General features: G+C 55.4%; 12 protein-coding genes across 12 annotated transcripts; 5 read left to right on the top strand and 7 right to left on the bottom strand.

Annotated features, from left to right (window-relative positions):
- Nucleotides 1-527: 527 nt before the first annotated feature.
- On the bottom strand, nt 528-1,671 carry HMPREF1541_00151 (uncharacterized protein; the record flags this gene model as incomplete). Its single annotated transcript, XM_008712459.1, has 2 exons — nt 528-1,301; nt 1,351-1,671. 2 exons carry the CDS (start codon nt 1,669-1,671, stop codon nt 528-530), a joined length of 1,095 nt encoding a protein of 364 aa, XP_008710681.1.
- A 1,544-nt stretch (nt 1,672-3,215) lies between these two features.
- HMPREF1541_00150 (uncharacterized protein) lies at nt 3,216-4,054 on the bottom strand (the record flags this gene model as incomplete). Its single annotated transcript, XM_008712458.1, has 2 exons — nt 3,216-3,374; nt 3,542-4,054. The coding sequence occupies 2 exons, from the start codon at nt 4,052-4,054 to the stop codon at nt 3,216-3,218; spliced, it is 672 nt and encodes a 223-aa protein (XP_008710680.1).
- Nucleotides 4,055-4,775: 721 nt separating this feature from the next.
- Nucleotides 4,776-5,894, bottom strand: HMPREF1541_00149 (uncharacterized protein; the record flags this gene model as incomplete). The annotated part of the gene is made up of 1 exon (XM_008712457.1): nt 4,776-5,894. The coding sequence occupies one exon, from the start codon at nt 5,892-5,894 to the stop codon at nt 4,776-4,778; it is 1,119 nt and encodes a 372-aa protein (XP_008710679.1).
- A 367-nt stretch (nt 5,895-6,261) lies between these two features.
- HMPREF1541_00148 (uncharacterized protein) lies at nt 6,262-6,933 on the bottom strand (the record flags this gene model as incomplete). Its single annotated transcript, XM_008712456.1, has 1 exon — nt 6,262-6,933. The coding sequence occupies one exon, from the start codon at nt 6,931-6,933 to the stop codon at nt 6,262-6,264; it is 672 nt and encodes a 223-aa protein (XP_008710678.1).
- Nucleotides 6,934-7,647: 714 nt separating this feature from the next.
- HMPREF1541_00147 (uncharacterized protein) lies at nt 7,648-8,563 on the top strand (the record flags this gene model as incomplete). Its single annotated transcript, XM_008712455.1, has 3 exons — nt 7,648-8,062; nt 8,107-8,210; nt 8,261-8,563. The coding sequence occupies 3 exons, from the start codon at nt 7,648-7,650 to the stop codon at nt 8,561-8,563; spliced, it is 822 nt and encodes a 273-aa protein (XP_008710677.1).
- A 604-nt stretch (nt 8,564-9,167) lies between these two features.
- Nucleotides 9,168-11,279, top strand: HMPREF1541_00146 (uncharacterized protein; the record flags this gene model as incomplete). The annotated part of the gene is made up of 1 exon (XM_008712454.1): nt 9,168-11,279. One exon carries the CDS (start codon nt 9,168-9,170, stop codon nt 11,277-11,279), a length of 2,112 nt encoding a protein of 703 aa, XP_008710676.1.
- Nucleotides 11,280-11,437: 158 nt separating this feature from the next.
- Nucleotides 11,438-12,396, bottom strand: HMPREF1541_00145 (uncharacterized protein; the record flags this gene model as incomplete). Its single annotated transcript, XM_008712453.1, has 5 exons — nt 11,438-11,494; nt 11,540-11,654; nt 11,703-12,160; nt 12,212-12,270; nt 12,321-12,396. The coding sequence occupies 5 exons, from the start codon at nt 12,394-12,396 to the stop codon at nt 11,438-11,440; spliced, it is 765 nt and encodes a 254-aa protein (XP_008710675.1).
- Nucleotides 12,397-13,163: 767 nt separating this feature from the next.
- Nucleotides 13,164-14,994, top strand: HMPREF1541_00144 (uncharacterized protein; the record flags this gene model as incomplete). The annotated part of the gene is made up of 4 exons (XM_008712452.1): nt 13,164-13,311; nt 13,374-13,459; nt 13,519-14,483; nt 14,586-14,994. 4 exons carry the CDS (start codon nt 13,164-13,166, stop codon nt 14,992-14,994), a joined length of 1,608 nt encoding a protein of 535 aa, XP_008710674.1.
- A 1,137-nt stretch (nt 14,995-16,131) lies between these two features.
- On the top strand, nt 16,132-16,608 carry HMPREF1541_00143 (uncharacterized protein; the record flags this gene model as incomplete). The annotated part of the gene is made up of 1 exon (XM_008712451.1): nt 16,132-16,608. The coding sequence occupies one exon, from the start codon at nt 16,132-16,134 to the stop codon at nt 16,606-16,608; it is 477 nt and encodes a 158-aa protein (XP_008710673.1).
- An 803-nt stretch (nt 16,609-17,411) lies between these two features.
- On the top strand, nt 17,412-18,359 carry HMPREF1541_00142 (uncharacterized protein; the record flags this gene model as incomplete). The annotated part of the gene is made up of 1 exon (XM_008712450.1): nt 17,412-18,359. One exon carries the CDS (start codon nt 17,412-17,414, stop codon nt 18,357-18,359), a length of 948 nt encoding a protein of 315 aa, XP_008710672.1.
- A 31-nt stretch (nt 18,360-18,390) lies between these two features.
- HMPREF1541_00141 (uncharacterized protein) lies at nt 18,391-19,170 on the bottom strand (the record flags this gene model as incomplete). Its single annotated transcript, XM_008712449.1, has 1 exon — nt 18,391-19,170. The coding sequence occupies one exon, from the start codon at nt 19,168-19,170 to the stop codon at nt 18,391-18,393; it is 780 nt and encodes a 259-aa protein (XP_008710671.1).
- A 2,304-nt stretch (nt 19,171-21,474) lies between these two features.
- HMPREF1541_00140 (uncharacterized protein) lies at nt 21,475-23,940 on the bottom strand (the record flags this gene model as incomplete). Its single annotated transcript, XM_008712448.1, has 1 exon — nt 21,475-23,940. The coding sequence occupies one exon, from the start codon at nt 23,938-23,940 to the stop codon at nt 21,475-21,477; it is 2,466 nt and encodes an 821-aa protein (XP_008710670.1).
- Between the last annotated feature and the right edge of the window lie 1,510 nt (nt 23,941-25,450).

Below are 25,450 nucleotides of genomic sequence, written 5' to 3'. Positions count from 1 at the left end.
ATGTTGATGGGTTGAATTTCGGGAAACAAAATGTCTTGGAATGGATGATGGTGAGGCGTTGTGGACGGATTCAGGTGTGAAGGTGGGGATGGGAATGGCATGATTGCCCAAAAGTTTACTAGGTAGTCAATGCATAGGGGCCCCCACTTCAGGGCTGTTGGTACGCACTCTAGTCGAACTGCTTTCACTCTGTCTCCTCTCCAACGCTGATGTTAGATTACAAGACGTTTGATCGTGGTTGCGTGGAGAGGAACGAGAGGAGCGAACGGGGAAGTTGTCAGGAGGGAGGTCTAGGTGTGAAGACTTGGTGGAGAGAGGACTGGGTGGAAAAAAGTGGTCATGCAAACGCAGGCTGAGATTCATGGTGCGCCTGAACAGGCGTCTGTCTATCATTACTTATTGGCGAGATGATCGCAGTAGGTCTATCTCTAGCTTTTCTAGACTCTTCTATCGTGTCTGAATTCCGATGGCCCGGCCCGAAACGCCGTATAATGCAAATTTGAATGGGATACGCTCAGCGTATTAGCTTACAGCTTCGCCTTCAACTGGCCGTCCTGAGGCTTCGGGATGCGGCGGCCGACCTCATCAAAGTTGATCTTATTGCCGGAGAGTAGACTCTCCTGCAAAGCACAGCCGATCTTAACGGCACTGACTGCACCTTCCAAACGGAATGGAGGTTCGGTGTTGTCAAGACAGCAGGCGGTGAACTCGTTGGCCTCGGTGATGAAGGCGTCACGGAATCGACCGTAGTAGTGAGGAGGAATCTCACGGCGGATGCCAGAGGCTTCGTAGATGTTGACCAGGTTAGATTGAGGCTGAGTGTTGACGGCAAGTTTGCCCTCGGTGCCGATAATCTCGGTACTATCCTCCTGACCGGCGGCCATCATTCGACTGCAGAAGAGGTAGGCGATCTTGCCACCGTAGAACTCGACAATACCAACAGCGTTATCACGGTCGTTGTACTTTCGAAGCTCGGGTGAAACAGCGGTGATGCCAACTGCACTGACGGACTTGACGATCGAGTCTTCGCCGTAGAACCAAAGAGCCAAGTCGATGTCGTGGATAGAGCAATCGACGAAGATGCCGCCTGAGAACTGAGCGTACTCAACAAAGAAGCCCGAGGGATCGAGCTTGTCGCAGGTCTGAGAGCGGAAGACGGCAGGGCGGCCGATCAAGCCGGATTTCATCTTCTGATGAGCGTCGCGGTAGGAGGCATCGAATCGTCGGGAGAAGCCACAGATGACTTTCTGGTTGGGGAACTTCTTGCGCGAGTCCTTGTAAGCGTCAACGACTGATTGAGACTGTCATGTCGTTAGTCGTCATATATAATCACAGGGGCACTGTACGTACGATCTCGACATTAGTGCTGAGAGGCTTCTCGCAGAGAACGTGGAGACCCTTGCGAATGGCCTTGATGGCTTGCTCGGCGTGGACAGTGGTGGCGGAGGCGATGATAACAGCTTCAAGACCAGTCTCCTTCTCGAGCATCTCATCGAAATTGAGGTAGGTGTTGACACCGTCAAGGTTGGCATTGGCCCATTTCAGCTCGCTGGCATCTGGAGATGAAGCAGCGATGAGATCGGCGCGAGGAGTGAGGGCGTGGAAGTGATGAGCGTGACGAGCGCCCATGCGGCCGAGACCGGCGATACCGACTTTGAGCTTGCGAGACATTGTTTGAATTCGGAGGAAGAAGCTGAAGAACAAGAGGTCTATGTACAATGGCGTAAAGAGATCTAAATATGTGACCGTGGCGTTCACGCGGTGAAGTTAGGTGACCGTGGAGCACACCCCGGATTGTCAACGAGGCCCAAGGCGGGAGAGGCGGGCAAGGCAGGAGCGGTGAAATCGCTCCAATTTTTCAGTCTTGGCGCTAAACCCCTTCACCTTCTCACCTAAATCCAACACCAATGGAAAACGGCGGCAGTCCTTCAAGATTCGGCAGCCCAAGCGATAGATTTGCAAGATCTCGACAAGCCTGCCACTTGCGAGTGCGCACCTGGGCCTCCCATTTGCCAGACCTGCTCAGAGAAGCAAAGCTGTTCTCAGTCGCCCGGGCTCAAATTGCCGCTTGTGTCTATCCGCTAGCGAGATTCTGCATCGTTTCTGCCGGGAGAAGTTCTAGAAGGAAGGCACAGGAGGCTCCTCCAGAAATTGGTGCGTCAGTACCGAATCAGCCTTCTGTCGGTCAGCAAGTCGATGTGACCTGTCGCATCTCAAGTTGGCTTCAAGTTAGCCTGATGCGAGGCTTACTGCGTTGGTCCATTTGCGGCGATGGTGGCGGCCCGAACGGCGATACGAGCACCGTCTTCAGCAGCCTTTGATGAGTGCAACTCCACCAGTGGCTGATCGAGGACATTCTGGTGACAATCAAGTCATGGTACGTCCGGGTACGGACGCTCCAGCGCAGCTGCTGTAATGGTTGTGGAGGCGCTGTATCTAGGCGACGATCCGCAAGCAGCAACACACGTACTTTGTCCGGATATGGACTGCCGTGCCGTCGACTAAAGCAGACGGGCCAAGATCCATATCCGGGACTCTGTGTGACACTTGCAGTACTGCTTCTCCTGAGTACAGCGCCTTGCATATTGACCGTGAAGCGTGGGGCCTCTCCGCCGAGGCCACCCCCACTCCCTCTGACCTGACCGAGACCAATTTTCCGCCCAACTGCGCCAATCTGATAGGCAATTTGACACCCGCGACATACCCGAGGTTCTCTATAGCTGCTCATCCGTCAAAGACCGGCCATCTGTGATTTCGTTGCACATTCGCCGTCAGCCAATTGTGCAAGTTTCTTATGGGTTCGGGCACTTGGCTTGCAATGTGACGAGTGCATAGATTCGCTGGTACAGACGCCTATCACCTGTGGGAGACGATAGTTGAATATACTCGCACTTGACAGGGAGCATGGTTGGGTGGGTGACTTGCATTGAACTGGCTGACGGGGTTCAAGGATCACGTTAGATGAAGAGCCACGAGAATGAATGGACGATCATGTACATGAACTATCTAACCATATCAAACATCTCTTACCCAGCGCCTTCTCGTCCACTTCGATGTTCTTCCGTTTCTATCTACCGGAAGTTTCAAACACGCCTTCGCGCATCTTTATTACCCCTGTCGAGCAGCACGACCACTTCCAAAGCCATCCAAACTCATCCACGATTCGGCATCCTCCCACCAACCCATGCCCCCCTCCTAATCCAATCCAACCCATCTCATTTCAGCTCAATGTCATCCAAATCACAAGTCTGCAGCATATCCGACGCCCGCTTGCCCACGCGACTATATCCCTCGACGAATTTCTCCCCCCACTCGCCCACCGTGTTGTCGATGGTCGTGTCCGGCTTGGTCACGCACAGATGGCACATGTTGTCCTTCAGGTGCTTCATCAGCTGGAGGCGGGGGAATTCCTATTTCGTTCCCGCTCCCGGGGTTATATGGTCAGTTCAAAGCCACTGGATAACATACACGCATGTATGCGTGCTCTCTGCGAGATCAGGAGGACAGGGCAAGCCCGGGAGATCATGATGGTCTTACGTACCTTGACGACAGCACCATACGCCTCCCAACTCAACAATCCCCCCACCACGCGATCCGGCCCCTGAAAATCCGCCCAAATCCCATACGCGCAGCTCCGCACCTCCTCCTCCTTCTCAAACACGATACTCCCGATCGTATGCAGCGCGATCGCGTCCCACACCAGTTGCACGCGATGCCGATCCCACTCGCCCGCCTTGCCCTCGCGTCTCAGGAACTCCCGCGCCGCGTTGGCGCCGTCGACTTCGAAGCGCTTGTCTTTGCTGATGATGGTGCTGGAAAAAGAATGACCAAGCGGGAAGCCGAGGTCGTGCAGCAGGGCGGCGACGGCGTGGGCTTCGCGGTCGCGGCTGGGGAAGAGCTGGTCGGCGATGATGAAGCCTAGGAGTAAGGAGCGTTGCACGTGGTTGTAGGTCGCGGGGCTGTTGTGCTTTTGCGCAAAGGCCGCGGCCGCGCTGATGAGGGGCGTATCTGGGATGCAGACGTTGGCGACCGTGCGGGTTGGGAGGGTTGTCATGATGATGATGATTTGGGCTTGGGAGGAGGGGGTTCAGAATGGCATCGATGGGGCCTGGCTGGCTGCTGCAATTTTTGCTGCTTTGTAGTCCGCCTGCTTCATGTCATCTGTGAGGTTACCCCTCTCTATTCCATCCCGCGGGCCGGATGGCGGGGTGTTGTAGCAGGTGGGCTACGCGGCCAAGCGGGGCCTGCTGCAGTAGCAGGATAGGTAGGTGTCGGGATCAGCGTGGCCTATTTAGTACCGTTGGCACCTTGCTTGGGGCTAATGCATGCATGGATGCAGGTACTAGTCGTAGGGCAGCAGACACGAAAAACCAGAGCCCCGCAAAGAACCCGCCGTCGCTAGGAGGAAAGGTATCAGAGCAGCAACAGGCTCGAGAAGGGTTGTATCACCCAAAAGTCGTTTGACCTCGTCGATCTGCAATGGAGATGGCAGTGGTAAGTAAGTGTACGGCAGATCCGAGGATTATCTAAATACAGGTGAACCTCAAAAGCAGCTCGGTGACGTCCACAACAAAGGCTATACAAACCTCTCCCCAGGGCGTTGGATGGCATGGCATGGTCTAACGCGGTATACAAGCCGGTACGTGGACACCACAAAATGCATTCACAATTCTACCCACTGAGCACCACCAGGGCCCCATTTCCAACTGATTGTTCATTCTCCAGCTCCCCAAGCAAGCCTCTAAATCTTGATCCCCCGGTAGGGTCTCAATATCTCAATCCCTCACCCCTTCAATCATAACCTTCAACACCCCCTCCCCACCCCTCCTCACCGTCTCAAACGCCTCCTCCGCCTCCTCGAACTTATACCGATGCGTGATCAGCTTCCGCGGCTGCACCTTACCACTTGCCACCAACTCCACCGCCCGCGGGTATACCCCCGCCGTGTACCGGATCGAGCCACGGATCGTCAGGTCGCGTATCAGCGCGTTCGTCAACGGGACCGTGACGTTCTCCCGACCCATGCCCGCCTGCACGTACACGCCTCCCTTCTTGCACAGGTTCATGCCCGTCTGGATGCAGGGCTGCGCGCCCGTCGCGTCGATGACGATGTCCGGGCCCTCAGACCCCAGCTGCGGGAAGCGGTCTCTGATCTGCTGGGCCACCTGCGCGGACCACTCGCACTCCTCGTCGGCAGTTTGGGGAGGAGTGGCGGGCTTGGGCGGCAGGAAGACGCCGTCGGCGCATTGGAGGACCGTCGAGGCCAGGTCTAGGCGCGCCTGGCTGACGTCGACGCCGATGACGGTTGCGGCCGCGTAGGCTTTGCAGACGGATTGGACGAGGAGGCCGATGGGCCCGCAGCCGAAGACGACGACTTTGTCGCCCGCGCGCACGTTGCCGACTTTGCAGATCTGCACCGCCACGGCGACGGGTTCGCAGAGCGCGCCGTCTTCGACGGTGAGGTGTTGGGGGAGCGGGTAGACGTAGTCGGCGGCCGTCTTGTAGAGTTTGGACAGCGTGCCGTTGTGCGGCGGCGTGGCGGCGAAGACGGTGTCGGGACACAGATTGTAGCTGCCGGAGCGGCAGTAGTTGCAGTGGCGGCAGGGGACGCCGGGCTCGATGGCCACGCGGTCCCCGACGCGCACGTTGGTGACTTTGGAGCCGGTGGCGGTCACGGTGCCGGCGGATTCGTGGCCCAGCACGATGGGCGAGTTGAGGATGAAGTCACCGATGCGGCCGCGTTGCCAGTAGTGTACGTCAGAGCCGCAGATTCCGGTCTGGCCGATGTGCACGATCACGTCGTAGGGGTCAATGATTTCGGGATTGGCGATGGGTTCGAGTGCGACGTCCTTGATGGCGCGGAGCACGAAGCTCGGGTTGCCGGCGTCGCCCATGGTGTACGGTCGGGGGATACGATGGCGTTTGGGGTGGGGGGGTGGGGATTGTGATAGTGATGGTGATGATGATGGTCTCGTGGTTGAGGTATAGACGGATTATCAGAGCGGGACGGGCTGAGAGACACCGCTCAGCGTTCGAGATCTGGTGTCGGCTTTGAGCAAATTGAGGAACGAGGCCGATGTTGGAATACTTGAAAAGTGTGCGCTGCGAACAGTGGTAGGCCCCTGCAGTCCGCTATCTTTTGGCAAGGATCTCCACGTTCGGCATGTCGTACTGTATGGTTGCCCCGCGGTAGACATGGGCGGAGAGGAGACAAGCGGACGTCAACGGTCCGCAGGCATTGATCGGGCGGACGCAAAGTCCCTAGACGTGGATGCTCTCGACCATCACATCACAAGCGACCGCCTTCGCGCGGATCAGGTCTCCGTTAATGGCATCGTTGCTGTCGAATCTTTTCTCGCCCAACGCGAGCGTAGGCTCGATCCCGGACGCCACGTGTCTGCTGGCAACGCGGACGCGGGCCTCCTCGGGCGGAACATGGACCAGGACCCGAAAGTCGAGCAGCGGGCCAATCGCCTTCCACTTGGGCTCGTCTAATAGCAGATAGTTGCCTTCTAGGATCACGATGCTGGCGGCGGCTGATATGGTGATGTCGCCTGGCACAGGGTCTTTGGTCGCGTGATCGAAGGACGGGGCGGAGATGTCGACACGTTCGATGTCGGAAACCAGGGTGGAAGCGTGCAGTTGACGTACCAGGTCGAGGACTGCGTCAACGTCGAAAGTCCATGGTGCGCCTCGCCGCTTGTGCGCCTCTGCTGGGTCGGGGAAGGCGTCTAGTTCGGCGCGCGTGTAGTGGAAACCGTCCATGGCCACTCCGATCACTTTTGCTTGAGAGAGGCGAGCCACAATGTGAGCGGCGATTGTGGTCTTGCCTGAGCCGGGAGGACCTGCGATGCCCACGAGTGTCCGCCTGGGATATCGAGACGAGGCAACTTCCCAGATTTTGGCAGCGAGCTCGGCATAGACTTCGTCCATCGCGCTGTCAGCCGCCATCTGTCGAGAAAGAATGATCAATCAGCTCTGGGTCAGCTGTGAGAGCTTTCGTGGTTTTGCACTCTGTGTAGGAATAGCCCCCAATCTCCAGATTTGCAGACCTCCAGCTTGTGTTCGTCCTGGTCACCAGGCAATTCCGCACTCTCAGCCACCTTGCTACAGTCAGGGAGTGGAACGACCGAGTCCAGTGGGAGGCGCGGGCGACTGTGTCCTGCATCGGCCTCCTCTCCTCCGTGACGGCATTTTTTGGTGCTCAGCAGCGCGATGTACCCCAGACGACAACACTCTGATTACCGTCATATGATTGGCCAATACAGAAGATCAGACCCATTTCACTTCATTTCGCCGTTGCGCTGCCGTGTGACCGGCATCCACTCCGCGCCCCCTTCCAGACCCCAACAGTTCCCAAATTCACCCCGGTACATCACGTCGCGCACAGCAGTCCACGACAGTCATGTGAAGACCGTACAGCGACCTCTCTGGGTGTCCCCCACTGAGTGCAATGCCTGACAGCGTGGCACGCGGAGCTGAGCGGTGCGCGCAGCGCGTCCTCCCAGAGGTATGCCTGCTGATGAACGGCGGCTTGGAGGAAAGTATTAGGATTGCTTCTACTGTTCAGCAGCGTGAATAACATCTTGACCTTCCCTTCTATCCGTCATTCAGTCCCAGCTTTGACTTCATCTCCCCACCAGCAACATGGGCAGTCTCGGAACACCGGTTTCCAAGCGATGGCCGAACCCTCCTTTGGCCGATTCGGTCTTCCAAATGTTCTCCATGAAAGGCAAGGTGACTATCATCACTGGCGGCTCAGGTGGTATTGGATATGAAGTTGCCCGCGGTCTAGCTGAGGCCGGCTCTGATGTTGCTTTGTGGTACCACAAGTCGACAAACGCGAGCAAGCTTGCCGCGTCGCTCGAGAAAGACTTTGGCGTTAAATCCAAGGCTTATCAATGCGATGTGGCCGAGTACGATCAGGTCAAAGCTACCGTGGATGCTGTCGTCCAGGATTTTGGCCGGCTTGACGTGATGATTGCCAATGCCGGCATCCCCTCCAAGGCTGGCGGTTTGGATGATAAGCTAGAGAACTGGCACCGTGTGGTGAATGTCGATTGTAAGTCGCAGGCCATGCACTGAAGACATGTACTGACTCCTCAGATAACGGCGCCTACTACTGTGCTCGAGTAGCGGGCGAGATCTTCCGGAAGCAAGGCAGCGGCAACCTCATTTTTACCGCATCCATGTCAGGACATGCCGCCAATGTTAGTCTCACCCCTAGCACCCACTCTTGCTACTATTCTGACATCTTTAGGTTCCGCAACAGCAAGCTTGCTACAACGCCTGCAAAGCCGGAGTCATCCACCTAGCCAAGTCGTTGGCGGTAGAGTGGGCCGGCTTTGCTCGTGTCAATGCCGTCAGCCCGGGCTATATTGACACTGCCATCTCAGCCGATTGTGCATTCGAGATGAAGGAGGCTTGGTACGAGCTGACGCCTCAGAAGAGAGACGCAGATCCCCGCGAGCTCAAGGGTGTCTATTTATATTTGGCGTCAGATGCAAGCACGTACACTACCGGCGCCGACATTGTGGTAGATGGCGGATATACCTGCAGATAGATGATCCTGAGCTCAGATTCACCTACCACTTCCTCTGCATCGTATCGTGGGTGCCGCGTCTGTCGAATACTGCCCAAGTGCTCGAGCTAAGTAGGGCCCATCCATCTGCCAAGATTGCCGAGTCGTCATCGAGCTCCCCTCACTCTGAGCGTTTCGCGGTGCGTAGAATACGAGCATAGCTCTCAATAGCTGTCGCTGCATATATCGAGCATTCAGGCCCTAGGAGAGCTGTTGATATTCAGCACTTCAATAACAACCGCGGAGTAGGTATTCCTCAGACACTAGGGGCAGTGCCTAGGAACCCTGAATCTTCGCCATTGCCTAAACCTTACCTCAAACTCAGTCCATCAGCTGCTTCACTGCTTTTATCATCCTGATCATCAGACCACAACATTCACAAAACTCGCCTTCTGAATCATTGTCTCGGACTGTATGATGTCGCATAGTATCAGTATCCTCGACGCGACGAGGACATGTACAGCGCACTCCTAAGCTTGGCAAAATATCAACCCAAGAAGCCCGCGACCGATGCCACATTTCTGACAGGGGCGCTGTCTTTCGCCCATAGACCTTGATCACGATCACTCATCCTCGTCTAATCACTATGGACGAGATTCGCGAAGCGGTACCCCAATCTTGCACCAAGTGCAGAAGGCGCAAGGCCAAGTGCGACCGAAGCCAGCCCTGTGCCAACTGTGTCAAGACCAACAGTGAATGCACTTACGAATCTATCTTCCGAACTCCCTTGACCCGGAAGCATCTCACAGAGGTCGAAGATGAATTGGCTAGAACCAAAGAACTTCTGCATTCGTATCAGTCAGCTTCGCGCTCACCTGCCGTCCATGAGTCGGCCAACCCTCGAAAGCGGCGGGCCACAAGCACATCCAACGATCCAGCCCCTAGTTTCTATAATCCAACATCGATACCTGTCCAGGAACAGCAGCAGTTCTCGCAGACTGCGGGCGCGGTATATCCTTCTAACACGTCGACCATGGCGTCTTCGGCTCCTCAACCGTCTTATCAAGACTACAGTACCTTACAACAGCGGCAGCCACAGCCACCCATGCATCGTCCAGCGGCTAGTCATCCAGGACCAAGTCCTACCTTTTCCATGGAGACGCCGCCTGCCGGCGATTTCGACTGGGATGAGCGCGTGCGGAGCGGCAACCGCTTCATTGATGGCATGGCCAGTTTGACTGAGCGATCCTCCCGAGGCTACATGGGCGTTGCTTCCGGAGCTGCCCTGCTTCGCCTTGCTGATGACGCCTCGGCCGACTCAGGCGTTGAAGTCGACAACGGGCACAACGAGACCGCCAGCAACACCCCTCCGATTCCAGTCCTATTCACACTTGCCCAACTAGAGCCATTCGTCGATGCCTACTTCTCTACTTACCATATCTCGTATCCAATCATACACGAGGCCACTTTCAGAGCACAGTTCATGGAGATTATACCACGACCGAAAGGGAACTCGTGGCAGGTGTTGCTCCACATTGTGGCCACTATGGGCGCCTTTGCAGCCTCGGAGACGGCACCGGAAATCGATCTGGCGCTCTTCGAAGCTGCTAAGGCCCGAATGAGCATCGATATGTTCGAAACAGGAAACATCACTCTTGTCCAAGCTTTGACTTTGATTTCCAACTACGTCCAGAAAAGAAACAAGCCAAATTCGGGCTACAACTACCTCGGTCTAGCCAAAAGAATGGCTTTGGGCATTGGTCTTCACAAAGAGTTCAGGGACTGGCATTCGAAGCCGCTGATGCTCGAAACACGTCGGAGAGTATGGTATTGTTTGTACATCTTCGATGTGGGTGCAATCATCACCTTTAGCAGACCTCTGGACCTTCCCAAGGATGGCATCGAAGTACAACTACCGCTGAACGTCTCAGACAGTGACATTACGGCGTCTACCAAGACTCTGCCGGCCGAAACACAAGGCACAACTCTTTACACCCACGTACGGTGCCAAGCGAAATTCCACCTAGCTACATCTGAGATATATGAGCGGCTCATTTCGACCTTCCCGAGTGCCGAAGAGATGTTACAACTTGACGATGACATTCTCGGCTCATGGCTACGCGAACTACCCTCGTACTTTGGCCAAGACGTGCTTCAGGCGCCCAGATATCGATTGTGTCATGCCATCCTTCAATGGCGCTGGCGAAACATGCGAATCCTGATGTATCGGCCCTACGTTGTCCGGCGCATGGTCTCACGCGCCCAGGATGCCCAGCATTCCGCTCCGTCTTCCTCATGGGATGACACGGCGATTCAACGCTGTCTTGATACAGCTGCAGAGTCAGTACATCTAATCACCACCTACTGGCAACAAGAGAAGCAAAACGTCTTGGCTTGTTGGTATGCATTATACTTTCTATTCCAGGCCATTCTCATTCCTGTCATTTGCCTTCGCAATGACCCCCTAGCCGAAGCGGCTCCTGTGTGGAGGCAACAGATCCTGAGCGCCCTGGCTGTCATGTTAGACATGTCGCGCCTCAACTCGGCAGCGACACGCTGTCACTCCACGGTCCTGAACCTTGTGGGCGGCTGGCTTGGCGACAATACTCCTCCGAACCTCACTGAGTCTCCACAAACTCAACTCAATGCGCTACATAGCTTTCTGTGGCCCATTACCGATCCCAATATCGTGGGTGGATATGATGGCTTCCAGGAATCGGCGGCATACGACTTCATGACAAACCTGGGAGGTTTCTAGTCGTCGCAGCTCGATGGATGCTTGGACTGAAATCCAGGACTTTTCGAAGCCGACTCTTGAGAATTGAGATCTGCCTCTACAAGTTTCAAGGCAGAGTATACGCGCCATCGATCACCCTGGTGTTGTTAGGCCAGAGAAGACTGAAGCCGAGGAAATACTCACATATTCGCTCCGGTCATGTAGGAAGAAGCGTCGCTGGCAAGGAATACGTATGCCTGGTGATGTCAGCACTTGAACACGTGAGCGTCAGACTGACATACGCCTTTCAGCTCGTAGGCGTCACCGACACGATTGGCGGGAATCATTTCGAACCACTTCTTCCTCCATGCTTCAGGGTGCACAGACAACATGTCACTGGCGATGAAACCCGGCGAGCTATGACTCCATCAGTACTGGTCCGGAGTCGCGATGCCATGGACTTACACGCAATTGACGCGAGCAAAGTCCACCCACTCGACGGCCAGCGACTTGGCCAAATGGACGAGACCGGCTTTCGACGCATTATAGGCAGCTTGCTTCTGAGGCACGTTGACCAAAATGGCGCTGACCGATGCCGTGAAGATGACGTTGCCATGACCTTGGGCCTTGAATATGCGGGCGGCGGCTTGAGCGGTGTAAAAGGCACCGTCCAAGTTGACTCGCATAATCTCGCTCCATTGCTCCGGCGTGCAGTCCTCAGCCGCGTAGTGGTCGGCGATGCCGCTGTTGGCGACTACCACGTCGAGCCGACCAAAGTCCTTGGCGATCTGCTGGATGGTGGCTTCGATCTTTCTCGCGTCCCGGACATCGGACTGATACGCCGAGGCTTTGACGCCGCTGGCACTCGCGATCTCAGCGGCTGTATCGGGAGCGTCCTTGGAAGTGCTGTAGATGATTGCAATCTATGGCGGCATTTATCAGATGTGCACTTAGAAGCTGGTATGTGGACTTACATCAGCGCCTGCCTCGGCAAGGCCTCTGGCCACTTCGAGGCCGATACCTCGCGAACCGCCTCCAGTGCCGTTAGCGGGGAACCAATGAGCACTGTTGACCTATACTCACCAGTAACCGCAATGACCTTGCCATGCAGGTCGAATTGCTTCATGACATGCTTGTTTTCAGGCTTTGAGAGGACCATCTTGGCCGATCTGAATACAGGTGACTGAGTGTATGCAAAGGGAATGGAATCTACGAAAGTTTGACGTTTTAGGAATTGTATGAGGTTCCTGCTTTATTGCTACGTAGAGGATCATGGAACCTATCATACAGCACGGCCACCGGCACGCCATACCGCGTGAACAACCGAAGCTTTCGTGCGGTCTGTCGACTTTGGTCCAGAGCAAGTAATGCAGCGTGAAACCTCGGGGTGCGGGCGTTCAAGCTCCGCAGGGCGCCGGCGAGCGTGCCGGCTGGATGTCATGAGGCGCGGAGGACCCTGTCCGCCTGGGGCGTGCTGAGGATCTTTTGGTCTGACCACGATACCACATCCAATTCTGCCCGACTTCGGCTAAAATCAAGTTGAAATGCTCCTCGGGGACAGCGCTCCGCCATCGGGTCGCCGGCGGCGGCCGACAGACGCCCGGGCACTCTAGGGCTTCTTGCTTTGGGGAAATAGGCTTCTCCATCTTTCACTCAAACCAGTGCACGTCGCCTGCGCTGTCGGATTCCTGCCCGCTCTTTGCCCCAGTACCCGCTAAGACATATCCATCCCCATGTGGGCAACTCCACAACCACGAGACCTTGGGCATTTCCCCGGGACGAAGCCAAATTGACGGCTCACTCTGCTACGGGGCTATAAAGATGGAGTGATGATCCCTTCCTCCATGTCCTCGCCTCCATCTCCTGCAGCAGCAGCGATATCTAACACCTTTTGTTCTATAAGTTTAAGTCAGCAGGCAGTCAGAGATGGTGAAGAACGAAGAAATCGTCGGCTCGGCGTTGGCGCAAGTGCTGCCTCGTTACGACAAGCCTTGGTTCAAGGTGCCGCATCTGTTGAGGCTCAACCTCATTCTTCTTGTGCCACTGCTTTCGTCTGCTGTGGCTGGCTACGATGGTGCGTTTCACCTCCAAGACATTCTTTGACCGGACCAGAGGCTGACTTGACGGACTCCACAGGCTCGATGATGAACGGTTTACAGTCGACGTCCTCGTGGAAGAACTACTTCAACGACCCCAAGGGATCCGTACTTGGCGTTGTGAATGTGAGTAACCCTACATCGTCCCTCTGTAATCAACAAGCCTCTGACTCACTTGTCTACAGGCTGCACAATCAATCGGTTCCGTCGTCTCCCTCCCCTTCGTGGGCTACCTCTCCGACAAGCTCGGCCGACGCTACACGCTCCTCCTCGGGTGCCTCACCGTCGTCATCGCCTCGGCCATTCAAGCCGCCTCCGTCAACTACGCCATGTTCGTCATCTCGCGCCTCCTCGTTGGTGTTGGCGGCATGCTCGTGACGCAACCCTCGCCCATGCTCATCGCCGAGCTCGCCATGCCCCAACACCGCGGCAAGCTAACCTCCGCCTTCTGGACCTTCTACTACTTCGGCGCCATCCTCGCCGCCTGGTCCACGTACGGCACGCAAAAACACATCTCCAACTCAGACTGGGCGTGGCGCGGCCCCTCGATCCTGCAGGCCGCCTACCCAATTCTGCAGATCGCCTTCTTCTGGGTCCTGCCCGAATCCCCGCGCTGGCTCGTCGCCAACGGCCGCGCCACACAAGCCCGCGAGATCCTGACCAAGTACCACGTGGGCGGCGACGCATCCCACCCGCTCATCGACTTTGAAATGGCGCAGATCGAAGCAGCCATCGAGTCGGAAAAACAGGCCTCCACCACCAAATGGTCCTCGCTCGTGGCCACGCCGGGCAACCGCAAGCGCACCATCATCGCCGTGTGCGTCGGTGCCTTTGCGCAGTGGAACGGCGTGGCCGTCATCTCGTACTATTTGACGCTCGTGCTCGACACCATCGGCATCACCGACCCGGACACGCAGACGCTCATCAACGGCCTCCTGCAGATATTCAACTTTGTCGCCGCCGCCTCCGCCGCCTTCCTCGTCGACCGACTCGGCCGCCGCACCCTGTTTCTGTGGTCCGGCTTCGGCATGCTGGCGTCCTTCATCATCTGGACGGCCTGCAGCGCGACCTTTGACATGACGGGCTCCAACGCCGCGGGTATCGTCGTGCTGGTGTTCATCTTTGTGTATTTCTTCCATTATGACATCGCGTAAGTCTTTCCCTTTCCCTTTTGCTTTCCCCCCCACCTTTCTCTAGCTCTCGCTGTGACTCCTTCATCCACCCTCCAAAAATACTAACGCGCTACGCACAGCTACACGCCCCTCCTCTTCGGCTACCCCACCGAGATCTTCCCCTACAGCCTCCGCGCCAAAGGCCTGACGGTTGAAATGATCAGCATCTACGGCTCCCTGGTAGTCTTGGCGTTCGTGAACCCCATCGCCCTCGACAATATCGGGTGGCGCTACTACATTGTCTTCTGCATCATCCTGGGCTTTATCGTTGTGACGACGTGGTTTTATTTCCCTGAGACAAAGGGCCATTCGCTCGAGGAGATTGCGGAGATCTTTGACGGGGAGAGTGTGGCGCCGAGGAGGGCGAGTTTCGTGGCGCGGGGAGGTCGGGAGGGGAAGAGGGAAGAGGAGGATGAGATGGTGGGGAGCAGTAAGGAGGGGAGTGTTGGTGAGGTGGAGCATATTGCGAGGACGTCGAAGGGGGTATGACATTTGTATCGTACGTACGAGAATATCGGAGAGAGCCTGAGGATTACCGTGGTAGATAAGGGGGGAAACCTGTCGCTATCACTTTGTGAATATTTCCGCTTCGTTCGACGAAACCCTTTCCTCCACGTTGATATACCGTCCTTCAACTCAAGAAGCAGTAATCACAGCGGCGCTGAAGACCTGGACCCGCAACAAGTACCGCTGTGCGCTTGCCGTACGAAGCTGTATCTCGATTTCGGAGTGGTAGCTCAATTTCCCCTGGGTTGGATGCACTACACTGCACTGCACTGCACGTTACTAACTTAGTACCTGCTTAGAAGTTAAGCGAGCATTCACTGCCTCATATGGTCTTGGCGGCGCCTTTCGCTTGAGTTTCTCTAGCACGTAAGGACTGATGAGATTGCCACACGATTGCGATGTTTCGGAGGTATTGCCACAACAACTTCCAACAATGACTCCCCCCCCAAAGTAGTTCAAGATAGTTCAAGATAGTTCAAGATAGTGTTTCGCGCTGCTCGCCCCTTTCGCTCCTTTCGTACAACCCTCTTGCTTACGCGGGCTCGATCGTGGCAGACGGATTTAAGCGAGTTCTGCTACAGTATCACCGGTTCGCACTTTACCCCCAAAAGACCGCCGAGACACAGACTACGGACTACTTCGGCAGGCGGTGGTTTCCTGCATCCGGCATCTGACGCTTGTTGGTACTCGCGAGATTGCTTAGCCATGGTTGATGGTAGACTCGGTGCCGTCGAGTCCGGTATCGTACGGGCTTTGCTCGTCTGTATTCTAAGAGCCGTGAAAAGGTAAAAGGTATAAAGTATGACGTCGTTTCAGCCACCGAAAGTTAAGCCTCAGGAGAATGAGTTTGTTTTGGCCCCGTCGCTGTTATTGGAACGGGGAGGATCCTGGTATCGGGGGCTGGGGCGCAAGCTTCAGGACGAGGTTGTGCGGCGTTACGGCGTTACGATGGCGTGTTCAGGGGGAGACTACGAAGGATCGTCGGTCGACGAAGGTAGAGGACTGCGTTTGAGGGCATTTAAACAGCTGCGGACCTTACAGGAAATCAAAGATAACACCCAACTGAGCAGTCCAACGAGACCTCCAAATTCCAGAGCAGCCACCAATCGTCGAAGCACTATGTCTATGCCCTCCCAAATCACCCCGCCCTCCCCTTCAGATGCGGCGGCCATAACAGACGCGCTCTACCGCGCAGTACTGGGCATCGACACCAACGACCTCTCCCTCTTCAAGTCCGCCTTTGTCACCGACGGCAGCGCCAGCGCCACCATGATGGGCACCACGCACAGCGGCACCGACGCCATCATCGCTAACGTCTTTCGGAGCGTGGGCCCACTCGACACGACGCATTTCGTCAGCAATGTGCGCGTGAACGCGCGGGACGCCGGAGAAGGGAAGGCTAAGATATATGCGTCTGCCCAGGCTTTCCATTATCGGCCGGGCGAAGGCGTTGATCCGTCCAAGACGGAGAGGCTCGTTAGTGGAGGCTTGTATGATGTCGATGTCAAGAGACAATGGGATGGTACGTGGAGAGTGCAGCATTGGGGCATCAGGTTTGTATGGTTGGAGGGGAATATGGCCGTTATCACTGGGTAGGAGGAGGTTGGATGTTGGAATAGATTGTTGAGGGCGTCCGAAGGAAATACACCAGGAGCAGTGTTGGCCTTTGTTGAATATAACCGTGGCGTGGCTAAGTTAAAGGTCCGATACGCAGTCCTTGGTAATTTCAAGTCGAGTCCTTTCTAGGTGCCTCTCTTGGAAGCAGTCGGAATGAGAACCCGTCGTGTGTGGAAGATGGCTCCTTGGTCGATGTTTCCGACGTGAACACTCTTCAATGGCAACATATATACGAACCGGACGAATGGCAGAAGTACCGAAATCCCAAAAAGGGGGGTTTTCTTCTCTGGCATGAACTCATCAAAGGTCATGTCCCACCTTCTGGAGCGTACGGACTGGTCCATCATCCTCATGCCATCTGTCGTTCCGATGAGGTACATCGGGAGATTCGTCATGATAGCAGGCCACGCGAAATAGCGTTCGAAAAAATTGGCATCAACATATGCCGCGCTGCGGACTTGGTCAGCAACACGCTCGAATAGGTGGCGCTCGTTAGTAGATATCAAGTTAGTAGATGGTGTTGCATGGGTCCCCAGTCCATCGTGATGACTCCGAGTAGTAAGAGCCTAGAGTAGGTCTGGTCGGTATCGACATGATCGGTACTGTGTCATGGCGGTGAAAAGGAAGAAAAGAAGCACGCTACGAGAAGCGAAGTTGAGGGACAGTCTTGGCATTTCAGCCTTGCAGGGATTGGCATGCAGCCTCGTCACTTTCTCACACCCACCGGAACTTCATCTCGCGAGCCGTGTCAGTATCTTCGACTTGCACATGAAAACGACCAAATGCCCACCAAGGCAGAGCAGAAGCGCTCGACCCAGGCTGCTGCCGCATTCAACAACTATTACGCTTCGATATGGGGGGAGGAGCGGTGGCAGCAGACGCTCCTTCCGGCACTACTGGCTCCCACACGACATGCTGCTCTCATAAACACTTTTGCACCTGATGAGGCCATTGCAACTGAGCTCGAGTCGCTTGCTGTCGACAACTCGACACGGCTTCCCTGCCTACAAGGAGAGAAAGATACCTTCCCACCTCCAAGGAAGACCCCTTCTGGTCTGCTTAGTCACTACAACCTGGACGCGGCCTCGGTGCTCGCTGCAGAGCTCCTGGATGTTCGCGCCGAGCATCATGTCCTTGACCTGTGTGCCGCGCCCGGTGGCAAATCTATAGTGATTGCTCAGCATCGCCCTGCAACCCTGCATAGCAATGAGCTCGATACGTCTCGCAATAAGCGGCTTGCTGCCAATCTCAAATCATATCTTCCCGCTGACTTCAATTTGAAGGTTTTGAAACTTGACGGAACCGACAAACGTGCAGTATTCCCTTTGAATGAGTACGATCGCATTCTTCTCGATGCACCATGCTCATCGGAAAGACATGTGTTGCACAAATACGCCGGGAATCCGGTGGCCGAGGAGATGATGAACTGGAAAGCGTCCCACACAAAGACCTTGGCCAGAACCCAAGTTTCTCTGCTTATGAGGGCTCTCAGGCTGGTCAAGGTCGGCGGTCGAGTGGTCTACGCTACCTGTTCGCTCTCGACCGAAGAAAATGATGGCGTGATAGAGCGATGTCGCCAGAAGTATGAATTCGAAATCGTGGACGATGATGTCCTTGATAACCTAAGCGAGAAGACGAGATACGGGCGGATCGTGCTTCCGGATCATGGCAGCGGTGGTAGATGGGGACCGTTGTATTTCTGTGTTCTCATCAAACATCAAAGCCGCTAACTGAACGCTCATTATCTGTACAAGAACCAAATCAATGCGCCTGCTCACGCTCATGGAGAGATAGGATCATTGCAACTGCCAACGACAGATCAACACCCGCCTGCACCGTCAGCTCATATGTCCGTCGGTGACCCACCAGATTTCGAGCTTCAAAGATATTGCTGGTCATGCGGACCAGAATGTGGCCACTTTCATCTTTGATGATGGCGTGGCGGTTCATGTACGAGCCCTTCATCGTCAGGTCGATCTTGTCCCCAGTCTCGGCATTGACCATATGGGCTGTCGATTTGGAGCCAGAATACGGCACGAAGAACTCGCCCTGGAGATCGAGAATGCGCTTGCCGCATGGATCGTCGAAAGTGAAGGAGACCGGGACGTTGCAGAGATTCTTTCGTACCGCCATCACCAGCTCTTGAGACTGTGCGTCGATGATGTTGGTGCGATGCGTCAAGGACGGCCGCTCGCGGTCTATCTCGAACAACCTCGCGTTGCCGGTCCAGACAGTGAAAGAGCCTGGCAGGTATGGGACTAAGTCTTCCTTCATGATGAGTGTGGTGGACTCCTTTGCCACATATTGGGGGAAGACCGCAATGGACTGGTTGATGATGCCCGTTGCTTCGTCACCGCTGCGCTCATTGTCTGAGCAGGCTTTCGTGTCTTGGCTGGTGTAGGTGATATCTTTCTCGACACCCTCGATACGGCAGCCACTGCTATGGCTCCGCTGGCGGTACGAGGGCGGCGCGGCGTTGGTTGCAGTGCCAATTTCGACGGTCTTGCGACGACGCATGTAAGTGTACAGCATCATGGCCATGGCTGATGAAACGACCGAGTCTGATTGGCGGGGCTCTTTGGTGAGTTTTGGTGGCTTGCACTATCGTTCTCGTGTACGATTACTGAGGCGCTGTTGCTGTCTACTACGGCTACTCTTGTGGTCGCTCGCCATGCTATATACTGTGGACAACGTCTCATCGTGTTCTTCGAGACTCCTACAAACACCACAAATAGCAACTACAACATGGTCAGAAGGCACTGTCGACGAGCAAACCAAAAAGTCGCAAAGCATGAAGTCAGCCACCATTGGATACCACCCACCCTTCGTGAAACGCCTCCAGAAGCAGTCGAGGGCAGCCTCAAACACAGCCAAGCTGACGACGAGGGGTGCTAAAATGGCGCAAGCCCACCCCCCAAAGTTTAACTGTTGTTTAGCCGTGGTCGGCACTTAAATTTAGCGAGTGCGGGCGCTGCGGCGCTGGACCTGCGTATGTGGCGTATGTGGCGCTTGCTCGCGTCTGCATAGCCGAGCCTTGGCCAGACAACCTCAAGACAGGCTAGGAGTTGGACTGGCACCGGGGTCGACCGAGTGTACGCCTTGAACCTTGCAACACGACCTCTGACTGGTTACCATCCAAAATCATAGCTGCACTTGAACCACGTGCAGCTGAGATGACCAAGATGACCACACGCCTGCAGCCCACACATGGCGCCATCTGCCACCGGCTCCTCTGAACTCAGATGCTACGGCCGATTGACGTCGTGGGTGTGCACACCACTCCACGTGGGCACTACCATCCCGAGTCTACGGAAGACCACTACCTTCCAGATTCGTCGCTGTCCCCGGTCCAGAAGATGTATAGTGCTCCTTTTCTAGATCATCTATGGTGGATCTGCCTGGCCTGTTTTCCCAAAGAGTAATTGGAGCCACACTCTAAGATGCGTTGACGACTACAAGGCTGCTGGACCGAAGCCACAACATTGGCTCTCCCGAGACCTTTCCGATCCACTCAAGGCTAAATATTCCGAACTTCGTTCATTCAAGAGGGAAGCACACGAGCATCCGGCGCCACGTCAGGCTTCCTGTTAGGGTTCCCACCAGGGCCACCACAGAGTCAGAGTCAGAGCCGGCACTTTCGACGCCTAAATATCGACCATCCCGCTCATGCATCTAGCCATAGCACCGAAATTGTAGCGCCTGTTCTTTTGCGACAAGATTGATCGGCCATTTGGCTCTTTTCTCACTGGCTTGAAGTACCCCTGCGTATCCCCCACATCGGTCGTCAACTTTTGGATCGCCTCAAGCATTCCCCTCGATCTGAAGACGCTCCCATCTCCCACCTCCCCCCTCAAAATCACAATGTGCATTCAGATAGAACGCATTACCCTCCACCGCTGCCGCACCTGCCAAGGCGAACTCAACCGCACATCCATTACCGAATGCCGCTGTCGCGTCTGCAATCGTGACGGCCTCCACAACCTCATCCCCATCCAGTCCAATTGCAAGGGTATCTATCTTCGACACCAACTCGTGACCTCGCACTCGACAGTCTCCTCAAGGCCGTGTGAGTGCTGCATGAAGGGTCAGCCCAGGAAGGGCCATCAAGGTCCGGCACACCACAAAGGATATTCAGCCGACTGGGAGTCCGATGAGGACGAGTTGCATGACTAGGATTAGGACGGAGGGAGAACGAAGGGTGACGACTTCATGACCATCAAGGCGTTTCTTAGAGATCTGTCAATACTGGAGAAAGGGAAAAGAAAAGGAAAAGGATATGGTGAATCAGTCATAGACGTGCGAGAGGAGCGAGCAGCAAACAGCAATGCCACATCCTCCCCAATAACCTGTTTGCCTACCCTGGCTGACCTGACCTGAACTGACGTACATCTGGCGCCGAAGCTGGCCCCCCCTTACCTGACGGACCAGGCCCAGTCTGCTGGCACTCAATACTCAATGGCATCGGCCCCAACAACCACCACCCGAGCTCGTTGCTCCGCGAAAGTCAGCCTCGATGCTCGCAGCCCATGACTCGCTGCCGACCAAACTCGTCAGCCCAGCAAGTATTCGCACAAGTCACGACGAGGGGCGGAGTTGGGAAAGGAAAAAAGGAATAAAGACGCGGGGATTGACGTGAGGTTGTGGACGAAGAAGGAGAAAGAAGTTTTCGAGGCTGAGATCTTGGACGGCGACAGAGGTTGTGTTGGATTCTCAGTTCGTAGCAGCAGCGGCAGCAACATCGCAGAACGGGGAGCACATACTTCGATGGAGAATAGTGGCCCGCGTAAGATGGATGGACTTGTGTGTGTTCCGGCATAGAATGGAAGCACTATCGGAACCGTTCAATTACTTCCTCGGTTTCCGCCCCTTCGCCTTCCCACCCTTGAACTTGCCAATACCGGCACTCCTCTTCACGCCTCCTCCCCCCCTTCCTGCCGCTCCTCTCGACCCGCCACCCGGTGTCTTCATCCTCTCCTCTTTCTTCTGCTTCTTCTTCCCCGCATCCTTGGCACGCTGCGCCTGCTCAAGCAACTTCCGCTTCCCTACCCCCGAGGCGCCCTCGCCGCCCTCCTTTCGCTCCCTTTTCGCATCCATGCGCTTGCGGTCCTTATTGCTCAGTCTCTTCTTCTCGGCCTTGACCTTGACTTCCACACCGCCGGGGTTATTCAGCGCCTCGGCGCCACGCTTCTTGGCCTCCAGCTTGTCCTTTTCGGTCTCGAACCAGGTTCGCTTGGGCCGGCTCATGATCTCGTCCTGGTGCTTGATGAGGTTCTCGCTGCGGGTGAGCTCGTTCTCCGTTTGCGCCAGCAGCTTGGCTTCTTTCTCCTCTTTGAGGACCTCTTCGATGTCCGGCTCGAGCGCCTCGATGCGCGCGTGCATGGCTTCCACTTCTGTGTGGTCCATGGCGCGGGAGACGATCTTGGCGTCCTGCGTGCGGCCCGCGCGGACGGCGGCTTTGACGACTTTGCGATCTGGCTCCGCCGCAATGGTGCAGGCGCGGCCTTCTCGGCCTGCGCGGGCGGTTCGCCCAACACGATGCACGTAAATCTCGTGCGTTTGTGGTGCCTCGTAGTTGACGACCGCGGCTACATTCTTGATATCTAGGCCACGGGATGCAAGGTCCGTAGCTAGCAAATGGGTGATCTTGCCGTCCTTGAAGCCGTTCACGGCGCTGATACGCTGCTCTTGCGTCATGCTGCCATGGAGTTCGCCGGCTTTGAGACCCAGTAGACCTAGTAGCACGCGGGTGTGATGTGCAGTCTGCTTCTGGCGGAAGAAGATGATCGTGCGAGTGGTGTACTGATGCAAGCAGAGCAGGGCAAGGGTTGCGAGACGGAAGTGCTCACGGCCGGGTCGGAGGCGGACGAATTCTTGAGTGAGCGTAGTATTTGTAGTTGTGGCTGATGCAATTGATACGCGGACTGGTTTGTTCATACCTAAGCGGATAAGGTTGTCGATGGTAGACGTCATAGTAGCGGAGAAGAGCATCGTCTGGCGTGATTTGGGGAGGGTACGGAGGATCTCATCGAGCTCGTCGGCGAATCCGGTCTCAAGCATCCGGTCGGCTTCATCGAGAACGAGAATCTCGATGGTACTGATAGTAAAGGAAGCAGAGTTACGCATGTGGTCGATGAAACGGCCCGGTGTGGCGATGATGATATCAGGTCGCTTCTTGAGCGTGGCTTCTTGCTCGCGGAGGGAAAAACCACCGACGAGAGTGGCAAGGGTGATGTCGGTAAACTTGGTGAGAGCGACTGCAACAGAGTGACATTGCACAGCCAACTCACGGGTGGGCATGAGAATGGCGACGCGAGTGGTAGGAACACGACGAGGTCGGTAGAGGAGTCGCTCAAGGATTGGCAGAAGGAAAGCGGCAGTTTTACCGGATCCGGTCACGGCTGAACCAACGACGTCAAGGCCTTGAAGAGCAACGGGAATGGTCCGCTGTTGGATAGGTGTCGGACTGGTGAAGTTCAATGTAGAGACGGCCCGGAGAATGGGCCGTGACAAAGAGAACTGCTGAAATGATTTCGTTGCAGAAGTGGCAGTATCTTTGGCCTCGGGCGCGAAGAATGCTGCGCGTTTGGCATTCTCATCGGCGTCTGAGTCCGCTGTGGTATCGTCAGTCTCGGCTCCGGAGTCAGAGGCATCATCATCTGGGTGCGCCGTAGGCGAAGCTACCGAGTCGCTGTCTGAGGTTGCCCCGTCGTCGCCCTCGTCAGCTGAATTCTCCTCTTCTGGATCAGATTCTTCTGTTTGTGCACCTGCACCGAAGGCATCGTCGGCAAGAAGCTCGTCGTTTTCGAAATCGATAGCAGACGCTACTTCATCTTCAGATTCTGCATCCGCATCCGCATCTTCAACAAGCGGTGCATCTGAGTTCTCATCAGAGTGTTCGTCACCATCGGAACCATTGGCTTCTCGCGCCGGAGGAGTCTCAGTCTTCTTTTGCTGCCGCCTCGCTATAATGTCGTCGAGGTCAACGCCTCGCTTGGTTGCGGTTTGCTGCGTTGCGCCTGGTCCTCCCCATCCGTCGAAGTCCTCCACCTGGTCATCGAAGTTATTGCCTCCGATCTCAAACTCGAAATCAGAGTCAAGTGCATCATCTCTGACTCCCTGGTCTTCTTCGTCGCTTTCTTGATCCTCCTGCAGCACCTTCGGTTTCTTGTTCTTTGCTTTGACGGGTTGCTCTTCTCGCTTCCGCTTGTTGGATTTTGGCTTAGGTATTGACTCGGGCTCGCTATAGTCGCTGCCTACGAGGTCATCATTGTCGGAGAGGGTGAACACGATGTCATCGTCGACTCGAGGCATCCTGGCTGAGCTAGATCTGTACCATACACTGGGCAGTGTGCACATTGAGGTGGTGTCGAGGATTGCGGGCAGTTGCTGCAACTTTTTTTGTGGGTCCGGCTCAACTCCGGCACCACACAGGCAGTAACGGATGTACATGTACATGTAAAGCTCATGCTCCGGCTCACAGCTACTCGTCTTGGTCGCAACAGCCTGGAAGTGGCTATCTCGAATGGCGCTACACGCTAAGGAGACCATGTCTGAGCCCAACAGTCATTTGGACACATGGACAAACGTCAACTCACGAATAGACATGTGAAGGTCAGCATCATCAACATGTATGGGCGCATCGACACCATCTCGGTTTGCAAAACCCCGGAGAATATCCTGTCAAGTTTCGTTGTCCCGTGTTCCACGTGTGATGGCGATCAGGTCCAGCCATGTCTATGCACTGTCATCCAACCAAGAGCCTGGACTTGTCAGAAAGAGCATTGTCTAGTATCCGCCATTCCGATGGGCCACGAAGTCGATCATGTTTCAAGGTCTAGTCTCGAAATCTAGATTTGGCAGGTCGGCCATGAGGAAAGCATTTCCGACCATCCTTGCAGCGATCATGCTCGTTGCTCTACTTGGTAGGCCAGCGGCTTCCAAGAAATCTCCCTGACATGGTGGACCTGCTGTGCCATTTGACATGCCGATCAACAAGCCTAGTACAACTATCAAGCAAAGGTCCGGTGGCTCCTCCCTTCTGACGGACTGCGATGTCATCTGGTGGTTGCGGAGTTCTGAGCGATGGGTGACCAGATCAATTGCCTACTGCATTTAATTGGTGCCACCATAGGCCGAACAGCGCCTTGCCACGTATTGAGTCAAACACCTGTGAGAACAATGAGAAGGCTAGGCTTGCAGTAGTGGGTATAAACGGTTCCGCAATAACCAGGCTTGAGACGTTTGGCAGTCAATGCTTCAACGACACCGCCTTTTCGGTCTGTCGGGAAAATTCATGATCAACAAGGCGCGGCGCGTAGAAAACTTCCAGAACAGTATTCGATGCAGGGTGTGCAGATCCGAAGAAGAAGCGAGGAGATGATCGTCGTTTGCGCTTGTACAGATCATCAGATCGCAGGTTACAGCCGGGCATACAGGACGTCTAGGTGAGACAGAGCTGGGAGTCAGCCAAACCACGCGCTCTGCTCAAGATTGATCGTGACGCGTCGAATAGGCCCAACACTTCCCGATAGAGAAGATGGGTGGAACTGTGAGCCTAAAATGACTCCAGGAGATGGCTGTGCCTGGTCAGCCTCGCTGCTGTGCGATTCAACTCTGGGCAGAAGCGTAGGGTGACTTGGAAGTGGGTTAAACAAGGACGGTAGCGATTGTAACGATAGTGAGACTTATCGCTGCAACACCCCACCTCGAAACAAAGCACGCACTCGGATCATGGATGTCATGATCCAGCCTGTAGAGCATCGACACATGTGAAAAGGCCCGACAACAGCCAACAGATAGAGGTGGGGCCCGCCTTGGGAGG

The sequence above is a fragment of the Cyphellophora europaea genome, assembly GCF_000365145.1.
Source record: "Cyphellophora europaea CBS 101466 unplaced genomic scaffold supercont1.1, whole genome shotgun sequence".
In the NCBI taxonomy this organism is placed as follows: Eukaryota; Fungi; Ascomycota; class Eurotiomycetes; order Chaetothyriales; family Cyphellophoraceae; genus Cyphellophora; species Cyphellophora europaea.
The sequence above is the reverse complement of the archived record's forward strand: the minus strand, read 5'-3'. Positions and strand labels throughout refer to the sequence as shown.